At 40.8% G+C, this 21833-nt stretch overlaps 1 protein-coding gene across 1 annotated transcript in view; it reads right to left on the bottom strand.

Annotated features, from left to right (window-relative positions):
* LOC148342017 (uncharacterized) overlaps nt 1–16824 on the bottom strand; it is a 73060-nt gene extending 56236 nt beyond the window's left edge. Inside the window, exons 1-2 of the mRNA XM_088288029.1 lie at nt 16809–16824; nt 16229–16666 (exon numbers count right to left, since the gene is read on the bottom strand). Coding sequence (XP_088144155.1) covers nt 16229–16666; nt 16809–16824 — 454 coding nt within the window. The remainder of the gene's footprint in view (nt 1–16228; nt 16667–16808) is intronic.
* Between the last annotated feature and the right edge of the window lie 5009 nt (nt 16825–21833).

Raw genomic sequence — 21833 nt, 5'->3', positions numbered from 1 at the left:
TCAAAGAAGTCCTACTTCGTCCTACTTGAATGAATCCACATCAAAATACCATCATTTATGACACCACGGCTGGACAAATAATATCCAGAAACACACTCCCGCACCACTGAGTGAGTGTTGGACGATATAGCTTCTCTTGAAAGGTCCGACTTGAAAATGTCCTTGCAAGTGTATCTGCAATTAAATCCACACTTTTCCCTCCTTCGACCATTGTGGTTTAAAAAAAAGCAAGAATATATTTTAGATTTTCGAACGGTCGCCAATTAGGACTTTCAATGTGTTGATTCGGCATAGTGCTGCCCCCTCACAAGTGAGTATCCAATCACAAAACGCGTTCATCACCCTCAGCATAAGGCCAGCGAGAAGGCTCACTGTAACCAACTCGTGATCTGATTGGCTATCGCAACCATCGAACAAATATGAAAGCTCATTGACTTTGACAGAAAAGATGTGAAATGTATGTGAAACCTGCCCGGCAACACGAGCGAGCGGAATTCTGATGAGATTCAAAACTCTCACCTAAAAATACAACGCTCAGCTATAATATGACATCAATGTGAAGATTATGATAATTTTTTTTTTTGATTATGTTCGGCCAACAGAGAAGGCCTTGAAGGCCCACCACTGAGTTACTTAATAGCCTAAATTAAACTTTACTTTAATGAATAGAGTTAAAGTTATGCTTTATTGTAGGATTTATGTAATTAATAGCCTTTGATGGACTTTAGTGTACTTAATGTAAACTGGTAACGCTGAAAAAACAAAACAGACAGCAATTCAAGTTTAAACCCATATACGTGAAATGCGCTTTAGAAATAAAGTATATTTTTGCACACATTACACCGACATTGAGTTACTACAGATCGACGCTGACCTCAATGATGAAGAGAGCCAATCAAAAATTGCAACCCAAAACACAAGCAAACAGGAAAAAGTGACAAACAAGAAAGCTGGGAAAGTGAAGAGTGTGAAACAGGTTTGTATTTCCATACGTTGTAACTTATGGACGGGAATAATTCTTCATTTCTACTTCTAACATAGCGCAACTGTTGGTCTGGTGAATGTATAATCTTGCGTTGAGCCGCCACTACAATGAGTTACGATTCTAATGCAGTGGGCCTCAACATAGTATATGTCAGGTCAGGGATTTCGACAGGGGTCCCCGACTTATCAAGGGATGGATATACAGGAATGGGTCCCGGTTTAGACGAGATGGCGCTGAGGAGCAACATAAGGGGAGTCCACATCTGTTCTCGACTTGAGGGTTTTGGATGGCCATGTAAGGGCAAGTAGGATGAGAATGCATATGTAACAGGGGAGAACTGGATATTTATATCTTTTGTTAGCTTTCCAAATAAGAAGGGAAGAATCGAGAGGGGGGTCGGGGGGGCACACCCTTTTTTGGGGGAACTTCTGGCATCAGCCAATTTGACACCAATACAATCTTTTTCCAACCACCGGAGTGTTTCAGAAGTTTTTTTATATCACCACTCCAGCCTTGCTTGTCGACCTGTCCGGAGGGAAGCTGGGCCAGACCCGCACATCTACAACAATAATCGTTGTTTATTAAACAGTAGATGGCGATAAAACCAGTCTAGTGTGGGGTACTCACGTCTTTTTTTTTTCTTCCTCGATGTCCTCCTGACGTTATAAAACTTACTCCACAAAAGAGATCCCATTTTCTTTGCACAATTTCTTCAGTGTTTCAATGTTTTTTTGCACCACCTTTCTGTAAATAAAACTGCATCAGCTTTAAATGTGACACAGTAAGGCACACCGTGATCACCTGACTTGGCTCAGTTCTCCAGTGTCTGCGGTGCACAAAATGTGCACCAGGGAGCCTCCAACTGCAGCGAGTTGCTTAAGTTTCGGCACAATGCCGTTGTACGCTCCAACGTTAACGTGCACACAGCGACCAATTTAGCGGCCCAGTTATTCAAGCCTGCGTCCTCGAAAAGTCTCACTAGTCCGTCAGTTATGGCTTGTGCGGTTCGATCAGCACCCAGTTCAATTAGTCCAACAAAGTCTGAGGTAAGTTCGCCGTCACTGGACACCGACACGACGTAAACGATCTCCTGCTCAGTTTTTGTGATGTCCTCCGATCCATCAAAAAGCAGACCCAGGTCTTTGAGCCTTTATAAAACGCACCTCTTTTATCAGCCATATGTGGATGTGAGTGGCAAATCTTGCACCACATTTCAGTACGCTCATCATTAGCTATACAAGCCACGGCACATCTTGGAGCCACTTTTTTGAAAATGCTCTCTAGTTTGGCTCAGGCTCGCTTGGCTGTTTCTTTTTTGGTGGTGAAAGACCCAAAAATTTGCTTCAAGTCTGTTGGTTTTTTTTGGCATTTTTCACCTCGTTCGTTGTGCTTCTGATGAAATAGTGGATTGATGGCAGTGTGTACAGGTACGCAAAGGCGCGTCGTGACGCACTTGACGTTCCGCATCCCTGATTTCTGTTGCGCATGCGTACCTGCGTACCAGTTATGTGCACCCCTGGATATAAACGGATAGAGCACACAAATAAGGATGGCTCACAAAACAATAAAGAAACTTAAAGTAAATAGCACCTCATTGGCCACATTCACTCAAAAGGAATAAAGGTTTACAAATCTTCACACAAACGTGACTTGTCTTGCCTTCTCTTCAGGGTACATTGCCTCTTCTGGCCATTGTGTGCATCTATGCCCATGTCCCTAAACAACAGTTTATACATGTGGAAGAAAAAACAAGTTCCCCCCTTTACTACGATTTTAAACCAAAACACCTGACAATTATACCTTACTTAACATTTCAAACACAAAATAATGTCTTTATTCAGTGTACTTTTGAACCACATTAAACTATGAAATAAAGGAATGAAATAAATTAGATTGGCCTTTGACTGCAGCTACACTGTGTTTATATTTGGTTCCCTGGTTGCTTTAATTTCTGGTTGGTCGCTTGTCGTTGTCGCTGTCGCTCTCCGACGTTCTCGTCCCTGTTTTCTGACCTGTCTTGTAGTCAAGCTTAGTTTTGTCAAGTCGTCTTTTGTTCTTTGGCACTTTCTGATATTGTCGCGACTTTGTAAATAGTTCAAGGGTTCTGTGTCTTCCTCTTTTTTGGGGAGGCTGTGAATGCAGCGGGGAAGCGACGGGAGTGAACGTTATGTTGTTGTCGTTGTTTTTTTAGTTTTCTGATCGGCGTGGTTGCGGCCAACAGCAGCCGTTTCTGGCTTAATAATAAAAGTGATCGCTGATGGACAAATCGGCATGATTTATTATACAACGTTACACTGGTGTCAGAAGTGATAACGACAGTATGGCAACGAGTAAAGAAAGTTACGGCGGCCGCCCGCGAGTCAAGGAGGAGGTGGTGGACAATTCTTACGATGGCGCATGTGGCCGTGATATGAACCCCGAAAGTGTTTCGGAGCATGTTAACCACCTGAGGCGGACTGCAAGGAAGCTGGCGTTCGATGCTGGTTTTGGCTCATTGAACGCTGGAGGAGGAGCAAGCGCGAACGAGGTTGACGGCCGCCATTGTCATCATCAGCCTGTCAAGACTCCAAAATACTCCGGTAGGGCAGACTGGGAGGCCTTCCATGCCCAATTTTAATTTTTGGCACGGGCTGCTGGCTGGACTTAGAGGGATAAAGCACTGCAGCTGGCCATGTGTCTTACGGAGGAAGCTTTGTCCTGCTTGTTATTGCTCAGCCCAGCCGAGAGAGATGACGATGGCGCTTTGCCATCCCCGACCAAGAAGCAGAGACTGTTGCAGACGCGCTGGTGGAAGGCATGTTTACAAGGTTTGGGGCAGCTGAGGTCATTCACAGCGACCAAGGGAGAAACTTTGAGTCGGCTGTGTTCACTGCAATGTGTGAGCGACTGGGCATGAGGAAAACGCGCACCACACCTCTGCATCCTCAAAGTGATGGGCTCATTGAGCGCTTTAACAGGACCTTGGCAAAACAACTCGCAATTCTCATAGCGGAGCACCAACGAGATTGGGACAGGCATCTCCCTCTGGTTTTGTGGGCCTACAGGTCCGCTGTACAGGATTCCGCTTCATGTACACCTGCCCTGCTCATGCTTGGGCGTGAGCTACGGACACCAGTGGAAATGGCTTTTGGCAGACCCCTGATACACCAGCCGTGCCACCGGAATATGCCAGGAGACTCCAAGACAGGTTGGAGTCAGCACATGCCTTTGCTCGCGACCATTTACAGAAGGCAGGTGTAAGGCAGAAAAGGAATTATGACATGAAGGCCAGAGGGACGGACTTTAAGGCTGGAGACCTGGTTTGGGTGTCCAGCCCAAAAAGGAAAAAGGGCAGGTGTCCTAAATTGGACAGGCACCAAGATTGTATTGGTGTCAAATTGGCTGATGCCAGAAGTTCCCCCAAGAAAGGGTGTGTGCCCCCCCCCCCCCCCCGGACCCTCCTCTCGAGCTTTCCCCTCTTATAGGGAAAGCAAACAAAAGATATAAATATGCAGTTCTCCCCTGTTACATATGCATTCTCATCCTACTTGCCCTTACATGGCCATCCAAAACCCTCAAGACGAGAACAGATGTGGACTCCCCTTATGTTGCTCCTCGGCGCCATCTCGTCTAAACCGGGACCCATTCCTGTATATCCATCCCTTGATAAGTCGGGGACCCCTGTCGAAATCCCTGACCTGACATAAACTATGTTGAGGCCCACTGCATTAGAATTGTAACTCATTGTAGTGGCGGCTCAACGCAAGATTATACATTCACCAGACCAACAGTTGCGCTATGTTAGAAGTAGAAATGAAGAATTATTACCGTCCATAAGTTACAACGTATGGAAATACAAATATAAAATGTTGTTGGGTTTCTCACCTGTTTCACACTCTTCACATTGCCAGCTTTCTTGTTTGTCACTTTTTCCTGTTTGCTTGTGTTTTGGGATTTTTGATTGGCTCTCTTCATCATTGAGGTCAGCGTCGATCTGGAGGAACTCAATGTCGGTGTAATGTGTGCAAAAATATACTTTATTTCTAAAGGGCATTTCACGTATATGGGTTTAAACTTGAATTGCTGTCTGTTTTGTTTTTTCAGCGTTACCAGTTTACATTAAGTACACTAAAGTCCATCAAAGGCTATTAATTACATAAATCCTACAATAAAGCATAACTTTAACTCTATTCATGAAAGTAAAGTTTAATTTAGGCTATTAAGTAACGCAGTGGTGGGCCTTCAAGGCCTTCTCTGTTGGCCGAACAAAATCAATAAAAAAATGATCATAATCATCGCATTGATGTCATATTATAGCTGAGCGTTGTATTTTTAGGTGAGAGTTTTGAATCCAATCAGAATTCCGCTTGCTCGTGTTGCCGGGCAGGTTTCACAATACAGGGAGCGGGCATTATGCGTTCCGAGGCCTGAAGATGCAATTGTGCGGGCATCTCTTCTGTCAAAGTCAATGAGCTTTCATATTTGTTAGACGGTTGCGATAGCCAATCAGATCACGAGTTGGTTACAGTGAGCCTTCTCGCTGGCCTTACGCTGACGGTGATGAACGCGTTTTGTGATTGGATACTCACTCGTGAGGGGGCAGCGCTATGCCGAATCAACACACCAAAAAGTCGTAACTGGCGACCGTTCGAAAATCTGAAATATATTCTTGCTTTTTTTGAACCACAATGGCCGAAGGAGGGAAAAGTGTGGATTTAATTTCAGATCCACTTGCAAGGACATTTTCAAGTCGAACCTTTCAAGAGAAGCTATATCGTCCAACACTCACTCAGTGGTGCGTAAGTGTGTTTCTGGATATTATTTGTCCAGCCGTGGTGTCATAAATTATGGTATTTTGATGGGGATTTATTCAAGTAGAACAACGTAGAAATTCCCTGAAGGCACAGGTGTGAAATGCACAGAAGTAACTTAAAAATTAAAAGTAAAAAAATTACGATTGTTTAAGAATGTGCAAGCAAGAACTCAATCTGATCGAAATGTTGTGCTTTGACGAATGTTGATAAATAATATTTTCCAGGAGGTATTTATTTCTTTGTTGTTTATTCATTCAATTCTATACTTATTTCAATATTTGAGTATTATTTTTCTTTCAATATGTAGTATATTTTGTCTTTGAAGTGTGGGTCCTTGCTGCCTTCCGGAGAGGCAGCCGATCAAGGCTGGATTGGTGATGGAAAAGAACAAAAGAAAGAAGGAAGATTTTATTCTCGTCACATGCTGATGTCAAAAGAAGTCTCCCCAAAAACGTGCGAGCCCCCTCTCAGACATTCCCTTCTTATAGGGAATGCCCAAATAGGATATGAATATCTGATTTTCCCTTGTTGCATATGCATTCCCATCCCGCAAGTCTTCGGGATTTCCCTCCAAAAGTCCCCCAGAGGGAGAACAGATGCGTCTCGTCTCCCCGTTGATACGACCAGTCTACTCGTGACCACCTTAAATTACTTCCATACCCTGGAAGGTCACTGACCTGGCGAGAGAATTGCCCCCACCATAAACAATGCTCAGGCCTATTTTCTCTCAGGGCAGTATCTGGTTACATCGGAACTTCAGAACCAAGACTGGTCACTTCTGTGAGCTCCAGTCCCTTCATAGTTTCATAAAGAGAATTACTTCCCATTTCTAAATTAGGCCATTTAAAAATACACAACTTTTTTTTTATTTATTTCAATGTATATTTAAGCTTGCTTATGTAATACTACAATATTTATTCAATTATTTTAATATGTGAAATTATATCAATATTAATTTAAACCTTTTTATTTCACACTTGAATATTTCTTAAAATATTTGTTCATTTGAATATGTATGCAATTTAAATTATTCCATCCCTCCAGGCATTTTCTGCCGCTCATCCGGGGTCGGGTTATTGAATTAATTTAATACCTAAGTATTTTTTATATTTCAATATTTATTTTAAGATTAACTCTTCTCAATGTGTTCAATATTTATAAAATGTTTCTATATTTCTTATTAATTGCATTAAGTCTGTATGTCGTTGCTAATTTTACATTTCAATATTTCCCGATTTCATTATATAAGCAATCCAAAGTATAAAAAATATAATATAGCATGAAAAAAGTATTTTGAATATTTGACAAAATTATAGTTTTTCCGAAGTGAGATTCTGCTTAGCAACAAACCCCAAACACTTGATAGAGCTCAACCTAGAAAGAGAAACCGAGACTGCTTGCGTTTCTCTCTCTGGTTCTTTTTAGAGTTCAACTTCTAGTTCAGTTTTTCACCTTTTCACACAGCGTAATGAAGACCAGTTGAGCAAGTGGAACAAGTGATTATATTGATGATAGTGGAAGGCAACGATTTCAGAAGCACCGTTTCTTCTCACACTTTTTCCATTAGGTACGATTAAAAAGACAACTGAAAAGCATAATGTTAAAAAATGTTATTCCAGGCAAAGGCAATAAATTTTATTTACATGTTTGATGTAAACACCAAAACAAATCATCATCACTCAGACACAATGCACTGATCACATTGGCCTTGTGTCAATGTCAGGTTCGCCAATTTGACATATAGTGTTCATAAGCTAAAAGGAGAGGACAAACAGCTCTTGTGGAGACAGAAAGGTTAACAAAGTTTATTTGACAACTTTATCTCCCCCCTGTTCCTCGATGCTTTTCACACATTCCCTTTTATAACATCAGGGAATCAGATTACACTTCAAGAAATCAGATTATACAAAGGGTGGTACAGTTTGTCTTCTCAAAAGCTGGTTTAGTCCGGTTTATCATTGGCGTGTCGCCATGAGTCGCAGCTGACTTTGACGTCAACATCTTTTATCAGGACCCAGTTGCTTGCTTCAGACTTCGATGCCAACTTATCAGGGCTCTTCACGATGTTGTTTACCTCATCCTCACTTCTGAAGAAGTGCCACCGCCCCGCCAATTGCAGACACCTCTCTGCAGTAGAGGTGTCTCCCTGTATCACCCCTCACACTGCAAACACTCAGCATAGTTCACTATATTAAACTGCAACATGTTATATGCACTACATATTAAAATAAGCTGCATCACGGCAAATGTATAATAACCTCTTAATATTATTCTAACACATATCTTGCGTTTTTATACTCGGAAATCTCAGCTCTCAAAGGAGCGCAACATTGTCAGGTTTAAAAGGTCCTGACGCCTTCATTAGACTGAATTAAATGCAGAGAACCAGAGGAATAACCAGGGAAGGCTTTGTCTTTTCTCCATCGCGATGGGAGGAGAAGCCAGGAAGTGAAGTAGACATCTTGCCAGTTCACTCTCCCGCACTCTCACTGACTTCTTCGCCCATCCCTCTGGACTTTATTCAGAGAAAAACGAAACCTATGGAAAGTGAAACTTAAACAAGCGTGTGGGTGTGCGCATGTGTGCTGAAGCAATGATGTGCGTGTCTGTGAGTGTGTGTGTGTAATTATCATTGTTACAAATAGTGTATAAAAAACATGATTAAAAATACACAAACTATTCACATACTCTCACATTTCCCCCTTGTTTGTCGGATTTAAATCATGTCCATACGGCTTTAAGATGAGTCATCAGGGAATAAAACATATAAAAATAAATTTCAATGTGCCTAGTGAAAAATAACAAAACTGTCTCCACGCAGAGCTTGTCTCTGGGGGACTCGATGCAGGCCCCTTGCCTCGCTGTAGGAGGAGACAGCCGTCTTTACCTCCCGGATCTTCGTGTGTGGTGTATGTGTGGGCAGGGGCAAAAAGGGTCCATGTGTTTTTACGTTTCAGTGTCCAGTTCGAGTTCGTCATTGTCCAGTTCGAGTTTGTCATACTCAACATCAATCAGATTGTAATGTTACTTTTGGGCAACAAACATGCAGTTAATCATCATTTTTGTCATAAAAATAATGCAACATGAACAGACTACACATAACAAAAAATTAAAACCATAATTATCCCGATATATATTGTGTCTTTCAAATTCTTCATAGTGGTCATAACATTAATAATTGATTAATTTTTAAAACTTTAAATGCAATTATGTTCTTCAATCAAGGCTTTATGTACGTCATTAATTTCCAAACCACATCTAATCTTTTTATTCTGCGGCTTCAACATTCGTATCTGTGGCTGGTGGTGTGGTTCTGATGTGCGTGTGGTCCGAGATTGTGACTCAGGTGGACTCCTGTTCGAGGGATTCGCGTTGCTAGGCCTTTAGCTGGAAACCGGTGAAGCTTGTACTGCAACTGGTGGATCCAGCTGCCACGCCCCGCGACCTTTGCAGCGTCGGGGTCACCGCCATCATCTGGCGAGGGCCATCTCAGCATTCACTTCCCCCCAACGGAGTCGTTTCAACACCTTGAAGAAGAGTTGGTCTCCCACACGGACGTGAATTCTCTGTGAATCAGAAAAACACTTGACCAGTATTTGCGTCTTTTGCATCTTTTTCGGTCAAACATGTTTTTTGTTGGTGGTTCTGATGAACCTGAGAGTCTATAGGGGATAGTGTCCTTCCTTCGGCTGGCATTGTCCTCATTGCTGTGATTGAAACACAGTCTGGCCATTGTCTCTTTTTTTTTTTTTTTTTTTTCCATTAGTGCGTTCCACAAGTCCTGCAGACTGTATGCGCAGTGACGCTTTGAGTCCATTTTTTAACAACTGTCCCACTTGTTACAACATAATTCACAAAATGCATCATTTTCACTTCAAATCACTTCTTGAAATTCCAAATGTCAGGATAATTTGATTACACAACACTTTTCCCAATCGTTTTTAGCATCAGCATGTGTTGTTGGAAACAGCTTGATCCATTTTGAAAACATATCAATCATAGTCAAACAATATTGCAACCCAAACAAATAACAGTGTCCAAAAATTTTTTTTTGTTTTTGTTGAAAAGTCTGTATGTGGGAACAATTTCATATTTCATATCATACTTCCCCCTTTTGACACACGACTATCTGCTCGTGTGTCACTCAATGTTTGCATCATTGTCCACCCAATATGCATGTTCAATTAGTGGTGCCTTTTTCCCTGGCCTGAGATCAACTTGTCAAGTTGATTTACTGTGTGTGTGTGTGAGTGTGGGGGTGTGTGTGTGCTTTCATGAAACCTCTTGTGCTATGTTGACTCTGAGGTTATGGCTTGGCTCCAGCCTTTATTCAATCGTAATCGTGTCATTTTCTGTTCAGAAAATTTTTTTATTTACAAATACTTACTTAGACGTGCTTTATGCGCAACTTTTCTTTTATCTTTTGTGATTTTTAAAGCACCCGTTCGCCCAAAATCAACAGAACACAAGAACATTTTATCTTGACTGTGAGTTCACATTGTAACCATACAGCTCATACAAGATGGGAAACTCCAAATTTTAATTAGCTCACAACCGCCTACGCTCTTCCTGCTTATCCTAACAATTTCTCTCTTTTACAAGTTATCTGTTGGTATCACACTACTAATACTCCCATCACATAAAAGTCAGCATGATTTCTTCCTACAACCTTGGTTCTCAGACACTTTCTTATCAGTCTGGAAGGTGCACCTGGTCTTCATGTCTTTACACGTCTTAACTCCTCCAGTCGGGAGGAAAATATGTCAAAAAGTCAAGTCATGGGTTTGGTGAAAATTTGGACGGCTCCACAGTCGTGTGGCGCCTTCTAAATGGTGCGTGGAAAAAGAATGACGCTAGGCTTAAATGCATCGCACCTTATTAATGTAATGTTACAATTAAATCGCCGTGCAATGTGAATGTCGTGTGATGGAATGTCATTTTTTCATTCCTTAAAGCAGCAGTGAAAGCTCTTGATCACACTCTTAAGTGGTTCTCTGCCACGAAATCCAAATTGTTGTGACTAATATGCAAATGGGTTCACTTTCCTGTGTTTCTGCAGCAACACAAGTCCATGAAGCCATTTTTTGCAGTCACTGTTTGCCCAAATGGCTTATAATAATAATTTGGTAGTGCGTTAAGATGCTTTGTAAATACAATCTTGCAGTGTATCTCCACAAGTTCCAACATACACAACCCATTTTATGGCCATGATACTGTTGTTTTAAACTCACCCTAAGCCTGTTGGGCTCTTTCTCTGCCGCATAAATTACAGCCCTGAGAGACTTTGGGCTCCAACTTTATCTATGAAAGGTCAGGGACTTAATGGAGGTCATGAAAGTCCCAAGGAAAGTGTTTACACAAAAGTGGTCTGGCAAAGTTTTATTACTATTTTTCTTCCCGCTTATCACTGACAATGCGTCCTTTTAAAGTTTTGACTCTTGTTTAAATTCGCCCTTGCCTATTGATTCTGATATTAAAGTCCAATTGTCAGTGTATCACGGCCTAATAAGCAAAACGCATGTTGATGTAGAAGTCCTTCTACACACACTTTTTATGTTAGTTTTTTTCTTTCGCCATGTGATCTTCTATTGCTTCTCTCTTCGTCCTGAAAAGTTATTGTTTATCACAAGACTCTCTGCTTCCTTTTTTTTTTTAAAATGTCTTCTCTTTTCCTTCCTTCTGCTCAACACGTTCAAGCTTTTTGTGCAAAATTTTGAATCTTCTTTTCCATTTTACAAGTTGGCCAATTTAAATTAGGTTATTTTATTTGAAAAGCCTGTAATTCTCTTTTTCCTTTTTCACATAATCACAAATTTCTTATCACAAAATGAACATGTTAATTCTATTTTATTTATTTATTTTTTTTTCTCTAATCTTGACTCATTTCACTTTGACCAATTCTACCTTAAAGTGGACAAGTACACATTAATGTTATCTGTAATTTCTAATTTCTTCTCTGCTTTAATGAAAATTATAGCCCTTGCCAAATTTTTCCTGTATCATTTATATTTCTGCATTTCATTGCATCTCTGGCCTACTTCAATATAAACATCATCAACTGGAATATGAAATCTAAAATATTTATTTCTTCAATTCACCAAAAAGCAAAATCTAATTTCTATCCTCCTTCTCTCATTCAAATGACAGTCTTTAATCACTAAACTCTGTCTCTTCCTCCTCCTCACAGGAGCCTCTCCACAGTCTGCTCCTAATTTCCAAATTCACTGTAGTTTTTCCACAACCACTCAAAACCTACCAATGTCTCGAATCAAAATTTTCAAAATCAAGAAAACACCTATGCTTTTGCAAAGATTCCTCATGTTCACTTTCAAAAGCTTCGTCCAATTATTAAAATTTCATAACACCTATTTCTCTCTTTCAAATCATGATTCTAACTAATTCTGCTACTCTAAACAGTTTTCCACTTACAAATCTTACTATGACACCTTTCTCACTTGCTCTATCATTTAAAATTAATTATTACAAGCAATCCTACATGCACCAGTGTCACATAAAAAGGGTAATTGGTGATCCATTACCAATACGGTTATTTCAGCTCAATCATTTAATCAAAAGCCAATATCTTTTGTAAATTTAGGAGAACCTCTTCATTTAGAAACTCATCTGTTCTTTTGATCAACCTCTCAATCTTATTCAGATGCCTGCTATTCTAATCTTTATTGGAGTCTTTTTCCTTCTCCCCTTATCTTTGCTCATCTTTTTCTCAACCAGTCTTAGGCATCTGGGTTCAATTTTTTTTCGGAAAAAGGCACTTCAGGCTATTTTTCTCTCTTTTTCGTTAAGCCTATCTTGTCATAAAAGTTATTTTATTTTATTTTCAAATCGGAATATATGTATTTTCCCCTTTATTGATTTCTTTTTGTATATTTTTGAATTATTTTCCTCAATAAGATCTCATCACTCCTAAGTAGCCTTTCGCTGGTTACTAATCCTTGATTCCATTTTATCTCTACTTCATCAATCCTTTTAGCATAATTCCAACCACTTTGATCACTCTCCCTGACATTTAGACACACAGACAGACACTCAGACAGACACACAGACATATACACGGGCCCACAAAACGACACACACAGTTCTCAACACTGAACAACTTCAAACAAGAATAACATGTTAGTATAACAGCAACACAATCCATCTTTATCTTTTGCCCATAATAAGTCCTTTAATTCAACTAATATCGCTCATAATTATGTATGTGCAGCCCTATAGGGCCAATGCAGCCTCTGCCACAAATGCACACTGCCACTTATACACGCAACACATTGAGGTGAGCGCTTTTTTGGTTTTTCTATCTTTTATTGGGGTTTTTTGTCTTATCGGTGCAGTTCTGTCTGATCTAGTTCTCATTCTATGTGGCGTTACCTGATAATGTGGGTGGTGGGGGGTAATTCAGGATGCAGGGGGCAGTTGCAACCCCCTCCCTCTTCTTTACCTTCTTCAACAACCTTCTCTGTCATTCTCAAATACTATTCCTGTTTATAACCCTTATTGCATTATACAAGATAAAATACCAAATGGTATTTGTAATCCCCAATCACACCATTCACTCACTTTGCATACAGCAAAATGATCATTCCACATCTGGTGTTGTGTGTGCGGGTTTTTTTTTTTCCTTTTTCTTTTTCTCTTCAGCTTACTTTCTTTCTCTGCAAATTCTTTTCACTTCTGAATTTGCTTTCTTATGCTGGAATTCTAACCCACACGCACACACGCTCACACACCCACGCACGCCCCCACACGCACGCCCCCACACGCACGCTCTTTCTCACTGACTCAAACCCCCACCTTTTTTCCTTTCTCCACACACACACAGCTGCGCAGCTCCAAGATCACACACACACAGTCAAAATGAGCAGTCTGCTTGCCAAAGAAATTCAAAATAAAAACCACCAAAAATAATGCCTTATTTTTCCCTAAATTTCAATGTGAAATTGTGAGGAGACCTCCTCCAAGTGCGATTATTTTTCTCTTTCTCTCTATTTATCGACACCGAGGAACTTCTAATAGACTCTACCGTGCTGTCGGTTTGAACGAGTTACGACCTAATTTCTTCTTTTTGTAACTCCCTAAACAACACGATCCGGTTTAGACGTACCGCAGGACGTTCTAATAGATACTACCGCGCTATCCGTAATGTTCAGTTGAGATGTTTAACACTGTTTAAACGAGTTACGGCCTAATACTATTTGTAACTCCTTGAATAACGCGATCGGGTTTTTTTTCTTCCTTTCTTCCTTATCAGACGGACCGCAGAACCGCCAATCAATGCTACCATGCTCTCCGTAAGGGAGATCCAGCCTCCCGAGAAGTCCAGCTTCCCTTCAGCGCAATGAGTTATGGCCTAATTATTTTTCTAGAACTCCTTAGACGAGCACGATCCAGTTTATTTTCTTTTCGACCGAACTACTGCAAAACGGCCGGCGTGCTTCCTTACTCAGCTTTTTCACTCCCTCACATAAATCACCCCTTACGAATTGTTTTAAAATTTAAAATGGTGGTACAAAATAATTTGAAAAACCATACCTGGCTTCCTCCGGATCTGCCTGGTCCGACAGGGAACCGACATCCGGGCAGACGGCCGCACCGGAGCTCAGAGGCCCGCTTTCAAATGGTGAAGCGCTGACGTCAGATTCGTTGGCCCCCGAAATATCCAGCGACGATCGCCCGTCCGGGTGTGGCTCCCGGGTTTCGGCACCAATAAATGTCAGGTTTAAAAGGGTCCTGACGCCTTCATTAGACTGAATTAAAATACAGAGAACCAGAGGAATAACCAGGGAAGGTTTTGTCTTTTCTCCATCGCGATGGGAGGAGAAGCCAGGAGATGAAGTAGACGTCTTGCCAGTTCACTCTCCCGCACTCTCACTGACTTCTTCGCCCAACCCTTTGGACTTTTATTCAAAGGAAAACGAATCTTATGGAAAGTGAAACTTATACAAGCGTGTGGGTGTGCCAATTGTGCGCATGTGTGCTGAAGCAATGATGTGCGTGTCTGTGAGTGTGTGTGTAATTATCATTGATACAAATAGTGTATAAAAAACATGATTAAAAATACACAAACTATTTACATACTCTCACAGGAATTAGGCGATGGTGATTCACCTGGAAGTGGCTGTTCTGAATTTACACCAACTGACCGGTACAAGATCGAAGGCTCATCTTTGGATATGCTGCCATGGAGATTACGGCCCTGGATGAGGACGCACTCCACTGAAGTCATCTTCCTGCAGCACTTCTTTTGATTGACTCTCACATTATCTCATCTAACATTGTATAGCATCATTTTATGTGTCAAATGTTGCCCAGTTGGCATCCATTGCAGCCTGGAAGGGGGATTCCCCCATCTGTGGTCCCTTCTCTAGGTTTCTCACTTTTCCCCTAATGAGGTTTTTTGAGTTTTTCCTTGCCCTCCTGGGGGTTAAGATCAGTGGATGTCGATTGTGGTTATGTAAAGCCCTTTGAGACTGTCTGTGATTTAGGGCGATACAAATAAAATTGACTTGACTTGTTGCATATGCATTCCCATCACGCTAGTCTTTGGGATTTCCCTCCAAAAGTCCCCCAGAGGGAGAGCAGATGCGTCTCCCCGTTGATACGACCAGTCTACTAGTGACCACCTTAAATTACTTCCATACCCTGGAAGGTCACTGACCTGGCGAGAGAATTGCCCCCACCATAAACAATGCTCAGGCCTATTTTCTATCTCTTTTAATCAGAAAATGAAATGTTAAATGTATGTGAGGGGATATTTGAAGACTTTGAGTTTTGTTCAATGTACCATACATATACGACCCAGCCAAACACACCGAGAAAACCAGCGCTGACTCCAGTCGCCATCAAGTTGCCAACTCCTGACATACCAAAACCTTTGAGAGAAACTGAGCCGATTTGCGTTTCTCTTTCTTGTTCTTTTTATAGTTCAACTTCTAGTTCAGTTTTTCACCTTTTCACACTGCGGAATGAAGGCCAGTTGAGCAAGTGGAACAAGTGATTTTATTGATGACTGTGGAAGGTACCGATTTCATAAGCAGTTTCTTCTCACACCTTTTCCATTAAGTACGATTAAAAAGACAACTGAAAAGCATAACGTTAACAAATGTTATTCCAGGCAAAAGCAATTAATTTTATTTACATGTTTGAAGTAAACACACAAAAAAAAAAATCATCACTCAGACACAATGGTTCTTCTGGCAATGATCACATTGGCTTAGTGTCAATAAAAGAGCTTTGCAAAACTAAATTTATCATATTTCATTCAAAATCACATTTACATCTTACCACAAAGAGTCAGTTCCTTCAGTTTTTTGTTGTCTTTTTTTTAAGCTTCAAGGATCGCTGCTTTTCTCACCAGCACAATCGTGTCTCTTAGCACTCCGTTTAGTGGAGAATTTTTTAGCACAAACGCTGCAACTGAATGGCTTGTCTCCACTGTGCGTTCTTGTGTGGATTCGTAAACTTGACTTTACAGAGAAGCTTTTGCCACAAACTGAGCAGGAAAAGGGTTTTTCTCCAGTGTGTGTTCTTGTGTGCCTTGTTAATTGTGCCTTTTGAGAGAAGCTTTTGCCACAAACTGAACAGGAAAAAGGTTTTTCACCACTGTGTGTTCTTCTATGTTTTGTTAAAGTTGACTTATCAAAGAAGCTTCTGCCACAAACTGAGCAGGAAAAAGGTTTTTCTCCAGTGTGTGTTCTTGTGTGCCTTGTTAATTGTGCCTTTTGAGAGAAGCTTTTGCCACAAACTGAACAGGAAAAAGGTTTTTCACCACTGTGTGTTCTTGTGTGGTTTGTTAAATGCGACTTTTGAGAGAAACTCTTGCCACAAATTGAGCAGGAAAATGTTTTTTCTCCAGTGTGTGTTTTTGTGTGCCCTTTTAAAGACAACTTTGAAGTTAATGAGTCAGTGTGACATGCCCTTTCACCTTTGGCTTGCCCATCATCATCATCATCTTCATCATCATCATAAGTATCATCATCGTGATGAGCATCTGATAATGTGTCCTCATTATGTACTTGTAATGGTCTCCATTGGTCTTCATCACCTTCTGCTGTCACGTGACTACTTGAGATGCTGCTTGGAGGCTCCGCCCCTCTGTTGTCCTCACTCTCATCTTTGTTTTCATCTTCAGTCTTGATTGGGACACCGTTCACTGGTGACTTGTTGATCTCCTCCTCCTCCTCCTCCTTTTTCATGTGAGTCAAGTCTGGCTCCTCTTTCACAGAACAGAGATCGTATTCACTGACGTCTGTCGGACACTGTTAGAATAATATTTGGAGGTTATTATACATTTGCCATGACGCAACTTTATTTCAATACATGGTGCACATATCATGTTGAAAAGAAGGGCGGTGGCACTTCTTCAGAAATGAGGATGAAGTAAACAACATCGTGATGAGTCCTGATAAAGAAGTTGGCCTCAAAGTCTGAAGCAAGCAACATCGTGCTAGGTCCTGATAAGAGATGCTGACGTCAAAGTCAGCTGCGACCCACGACGACACACCAATGATAAACCGGACCAAACCAGCTTTTGAGAAGACGAACTGTACCACCCTTTAATGTAATCTGATTTCTCGAAGTGTAATCTGATTCCTCGATGTTATAAAAGGGAATGTATGAAAAACATCGAGGAACAGAAGGGAGATGAAGTTGCCAAATAAACTTTGTTAACCTTTCTGTCTCCACTTGGGCTGCGTGTCTCTCCTTTTCAGCTATGAACCCTATATGTCAAATTGGCGAACCTGACATAAAATTGGTCCTTCAGAGCCGTGAACCCAACATACTGGAGGCGTCCAGGGGCGAAGCCGACGACCGGGGACAATCGTGGCCACGACAAGATGAGGATTCTTTCTTTTTTTTGGACCTGGTCCTCGACTTTGCTACTGGATGCTGAAAGTTGAAGGGCGGCTGCGGAGAGAGACGTTCAGCTCATCTTGGGTGAGTGTGTGAAGTCCGAATGTGATGAATGAGTGTGATAAATGTGGGCATTTGAAGGGGTACGTAGTTAAATTCTGCGTTAACAGGAGGGCGGACTCCTCTGCAAGTAAGTAGTTAAATTCCGTGGGGATATTGTGGGGACTAGACAGAGTAAGTCTTTAAAACTGTGTAAAACCGTAAGAATACTAGTCAATGTTACGTGAAGAGACAGAGATAGTCTATAAAACTGATAGATGATAACAGGGGTGTATCCTCCACGCGCGTTTGAAAGGGAAAAAAAGAGAAATAAGGGAAAAATAGTGTGAATGTAAACGTGTGCATGGAGGCTTGCAACCTCATTTTGGAACAGGAAAATTAACTGACAACTGTCTGGGAAGCAGATGCAAGAATTCTCCGCCACTTGTGGTAGAAGCTTGGGAATTACCTAAGACAGAGCAATTGTCAGCCTGTTCAGGGACTGGAAGACAGGTTAGTCACCCTAGGTGAACCACTGTCTTGCAACATGGGGAAATCAAACAGTAAAAAAGCTAACAAAAACGATCCGAAACAACAATTAACGTGTAAGGACTGGAAATTTATAGAAAGCCAATGTCCGGATAAAGTAAAACATTTAAACTCATGGATAACAAAATATGAATTCACTGGTCAGCTTAATACACACAAAATAGTCGATTTACAAGATAAGATAAAAATAAAACGAAAAAATAATGTAAAAAAGATGGATAAAGATGGATATGAAGATACAGAATTCTGGATGACAATGGCACTGAGACGAAAAATAGATAAGAATAACAAAACCAAAAAAGAAAACGCAGATAAAGGAAAATGGGAAGAGGATGAAATTATGTTTCAAAGAAAAGAAGATAACGAAACAGGTCCCGTAGGGGTTGTAAAAAATAAAAAATCCCTCCAATCATCCTTATATCCGCCACTTCCTATTTCACCCGAATCGACCGGGAATAAAGCTATACATACGCGGAGTAAGGGAAATTTAGGAGTTAGATTTTCAACAACAATGGGAAAAACTTTTTCTCCGGAGTCACTAAAAGGCTCCCCATCGGAAGAAGAAATACAAGACTCTTTTCCGATGATAGAAGTTGCTAATCCTAATATTGATGATGCGTCACCAGTAATTCTAGTGCATCGAACATGGACACAGGATGATGTTAAAAAGGCGGTAGAAGGCATTGTGTACCACAAGGTTGATGTGAACGAATTTTTGCAGCAAATGGAAGACCTCAGGAGGTCTTACCACTTAAACGGAATAGAAGTCCAGCAAATCTGGATGGCTGCTCTGAAAGGTGATTGGCATAACATTAGAGGAGATTGGGATCCAAAAGAGTGTCAGGCTGTTCTAGCCCATGATAGCCAAGAACTCACACATCGCGTCCAAAGACTAATGGAGCGAACTAGAGAAAAATTCAAATTGAGAGCTAATTATACGGCTATAGGAAGAGTAACACAAAAGGAAGGAGAATCGTTTGATGATTACCGGGCCAGATTAACGGCGTGTTTTAAAGCAAATAGCGGCATTCCTGAAGACCATACTGAAGGAAGCATTTTTGAGGAGCAGTTAAAAAATGCCCTCCACGCAAATGCGCACCACACTATTCACCAATGGGTTGAAAAACATTGGGTAGATAGAGCAACAGGCACGCTGGAACAATACATTAACCAAGCGTTACATGCTGAACGAATATTGCAAGCTAAAAAGAAAAAAGCAGATACTTTTGTTATTGAGCCCGGGGAAAATCAATTTTATTTCCAAAACCGTGCAAAAGGTTTCAATCAAAAAGCGGGGCTGCTTCAAAGGTGGGATTTAAAACCGCGCCCCAGAGGGAGAGTTAGAGGAGGTCTTGCGGATCAGGGACGAGGCTATGTGAGTCCTAGAAATATCACTTGTTGGAGTTGCGGTGAGATAGGACATTTCGCGAACGACTGCCCTCGTATCATTTTTGGCAACAATTCCCACAATAAAAATAAATCATGACTAGGAAGAATAAATATCCCACAAAATGAGATAGAGGAACAAAATATTGAGGTAGACGTTGAACTAAATTTACAAGATATTTTAATATTTGATAATTCCAAGCCGGAGGTACAGCTAACAGTAAATGGTAGACCAATTATTTTTCTTTGTGATTCGGGAGCATGTAGAACTGCGTGTAAAGAACCAATTCCGGGAGCTTCAATGACAAACAACAAAGTGTTTGTCAGGACGGCTCAGGGAGACTTATCTGAAGTTTCTGAGACACACCCCGTTTGGATAAGAGACCCTTTAGGGGGATCGTGTAAAATACCAATACTGGTAGTACCAAATTGTCCAGTAAATTTGCTGGGAAGAGATGGGATGTGTAGATTGGGGTTAGCGTTAGTACCGACAGTTGGGGGAAATATGGTGGTAAAAAGAAAATATGAAATAACAAAATCAGATTTGCATGTGATAAAAGGCCTTGGAGAACCGCATTTTTATTACTTGCTACACATGACGAACAAACCGCCATTTCGTACTGGGGAAAAATTACTTCGAGAAGCTAAACATTTTATGAAAAAACCGCAGGATGAAATGGATAAAAACGCCCTCCACGTAACAATGTGGTATAAACAGACTCCAGGCCCAGATCTTAACTATGAGACTGAATTATACAAAAACACACCCGAAAAAATAGTAATTGATTATTTGTATACTGATAAACTGGGGACTGCAGGTGCAGGAGTTAGACTGCCTCATACTTTAAATCATTTATACAAGGGAATAACACCACACATATCTTTATTTAAACCCTTTGAATTAAGATGGAGAGAATTAGGATCGTTTGTTCAAAGAGGTAGACATGCAGATGATTGGAAACCAGATAATAAAATGCAAGGTGTGGAGCATAGTGAGATGGAAAGAATGACAAGAAAAGCATTGTTTTGGGAAGTGCAGGCCGATGCGAGTCGTTTCCTTCACCGAATGTGACAAAAAGGAGGTTCTTATCTCTTGACGAAGGAAGAGGAAGACAGTTTAAAGGAAGTACCAGATTTCCTATGGGCAACATTACCGTCAGACGTAGGACTTATTAGAAGCGCGCAACCCGTACAAATTAAACCAAAAACAGAATATCGACCTTGTATTAAACAATATCCATTAAAACCAGATGCGTTGGCGGGAATACAACCAGTGATTGAATCATTGATTAGTGCAGGAGTAATAATTGAGTGTCCAGATTCTCCATGTAATACACCTATTTTTCCAGTAAAAAAGGCTCCGCCTTCTGTAGGCTGGAGAATGGTCCAAGACCTACAAGCAGTAAATTCCGCCGTAGTACATAGGGCACCCTGTGTCCCTGATCCACATACTTTATTAAATTCATTAAGACCAGACGCAGCGGTCTTTACAGTAATCGACGTGAGCAACGCATTTTTCTCAGTCCCTGTTCATGAAGATAGTCAGTACTGGTTTGCGTTTACACATAAAGGGAAAAAATATACATTTACCAGATTACCACAAGGGTACTGTGAAAGCCCTACAATTTATTCCCAAATTATGACAGCTAGTATGTCTACATTTGAACCGCCATGCGGAAGCCAAGTCTTGTTATATGTGGATGACATTTTATTAGCTTCAACAAACATACAAAATAGATGCATACTCAAAATGGGTAGAAATTTTTCCAGCAAAACAACAAGATGCACTGACAGTTGCAAAATCATTATGTAAAGATATAATACCAAGGTATGGTATACCAGAAATAATCTATAGTGATAATGGAACACATTTCATGAATACAATCATAAATAAAATAGGGCAAATGTTTCACATAGATTTAAAACACCATTGTTCATACCACCCTCAAAGTGCAGGCCTGGTGGAAAGAATGAATGGAACGATAAAAAATAGACTGAAAAAATGTATGGAAGAAACTAAACGTCCATGGACTCAATGTATAGATCTTGTAAAATTGCATATCAATATTACAAGTTCCACAGGACTAACACCTTATGAAGTTCTTTTTGGCAGACCATATAGGGTACCTTATTTTTCCACACAGTGGGAAATTGATAATGAGGCCAACCTAGCCGATTACATGAGGAAAACTTTAGAGAAAAGAAATGAATTG

The sequence above is a fragment of the Idiotropiscis lumnitzeri genome, chromosome 2 (assembly GCF_059441095.1).
Source record: "Idiotropiscis lumnitzeri isolate Australia: NSW breed Sydney's pygmy pipehorse chromosome 2, RoL_Ilum_1.0, whole genome shotgun sequence".
NCBI classification, from domain to species: Eukaryota; Metazoa; Chordata; class Actinopteri; order Syngnathiformes; family Syngnathidae; genus Idiotropiscis; species Idiotropiscis lumnitzeri.
Note: the sequence above shows the minus strand (reverse complement) of the source record. Positions and strands in the feature narration are given on the sequence as shown.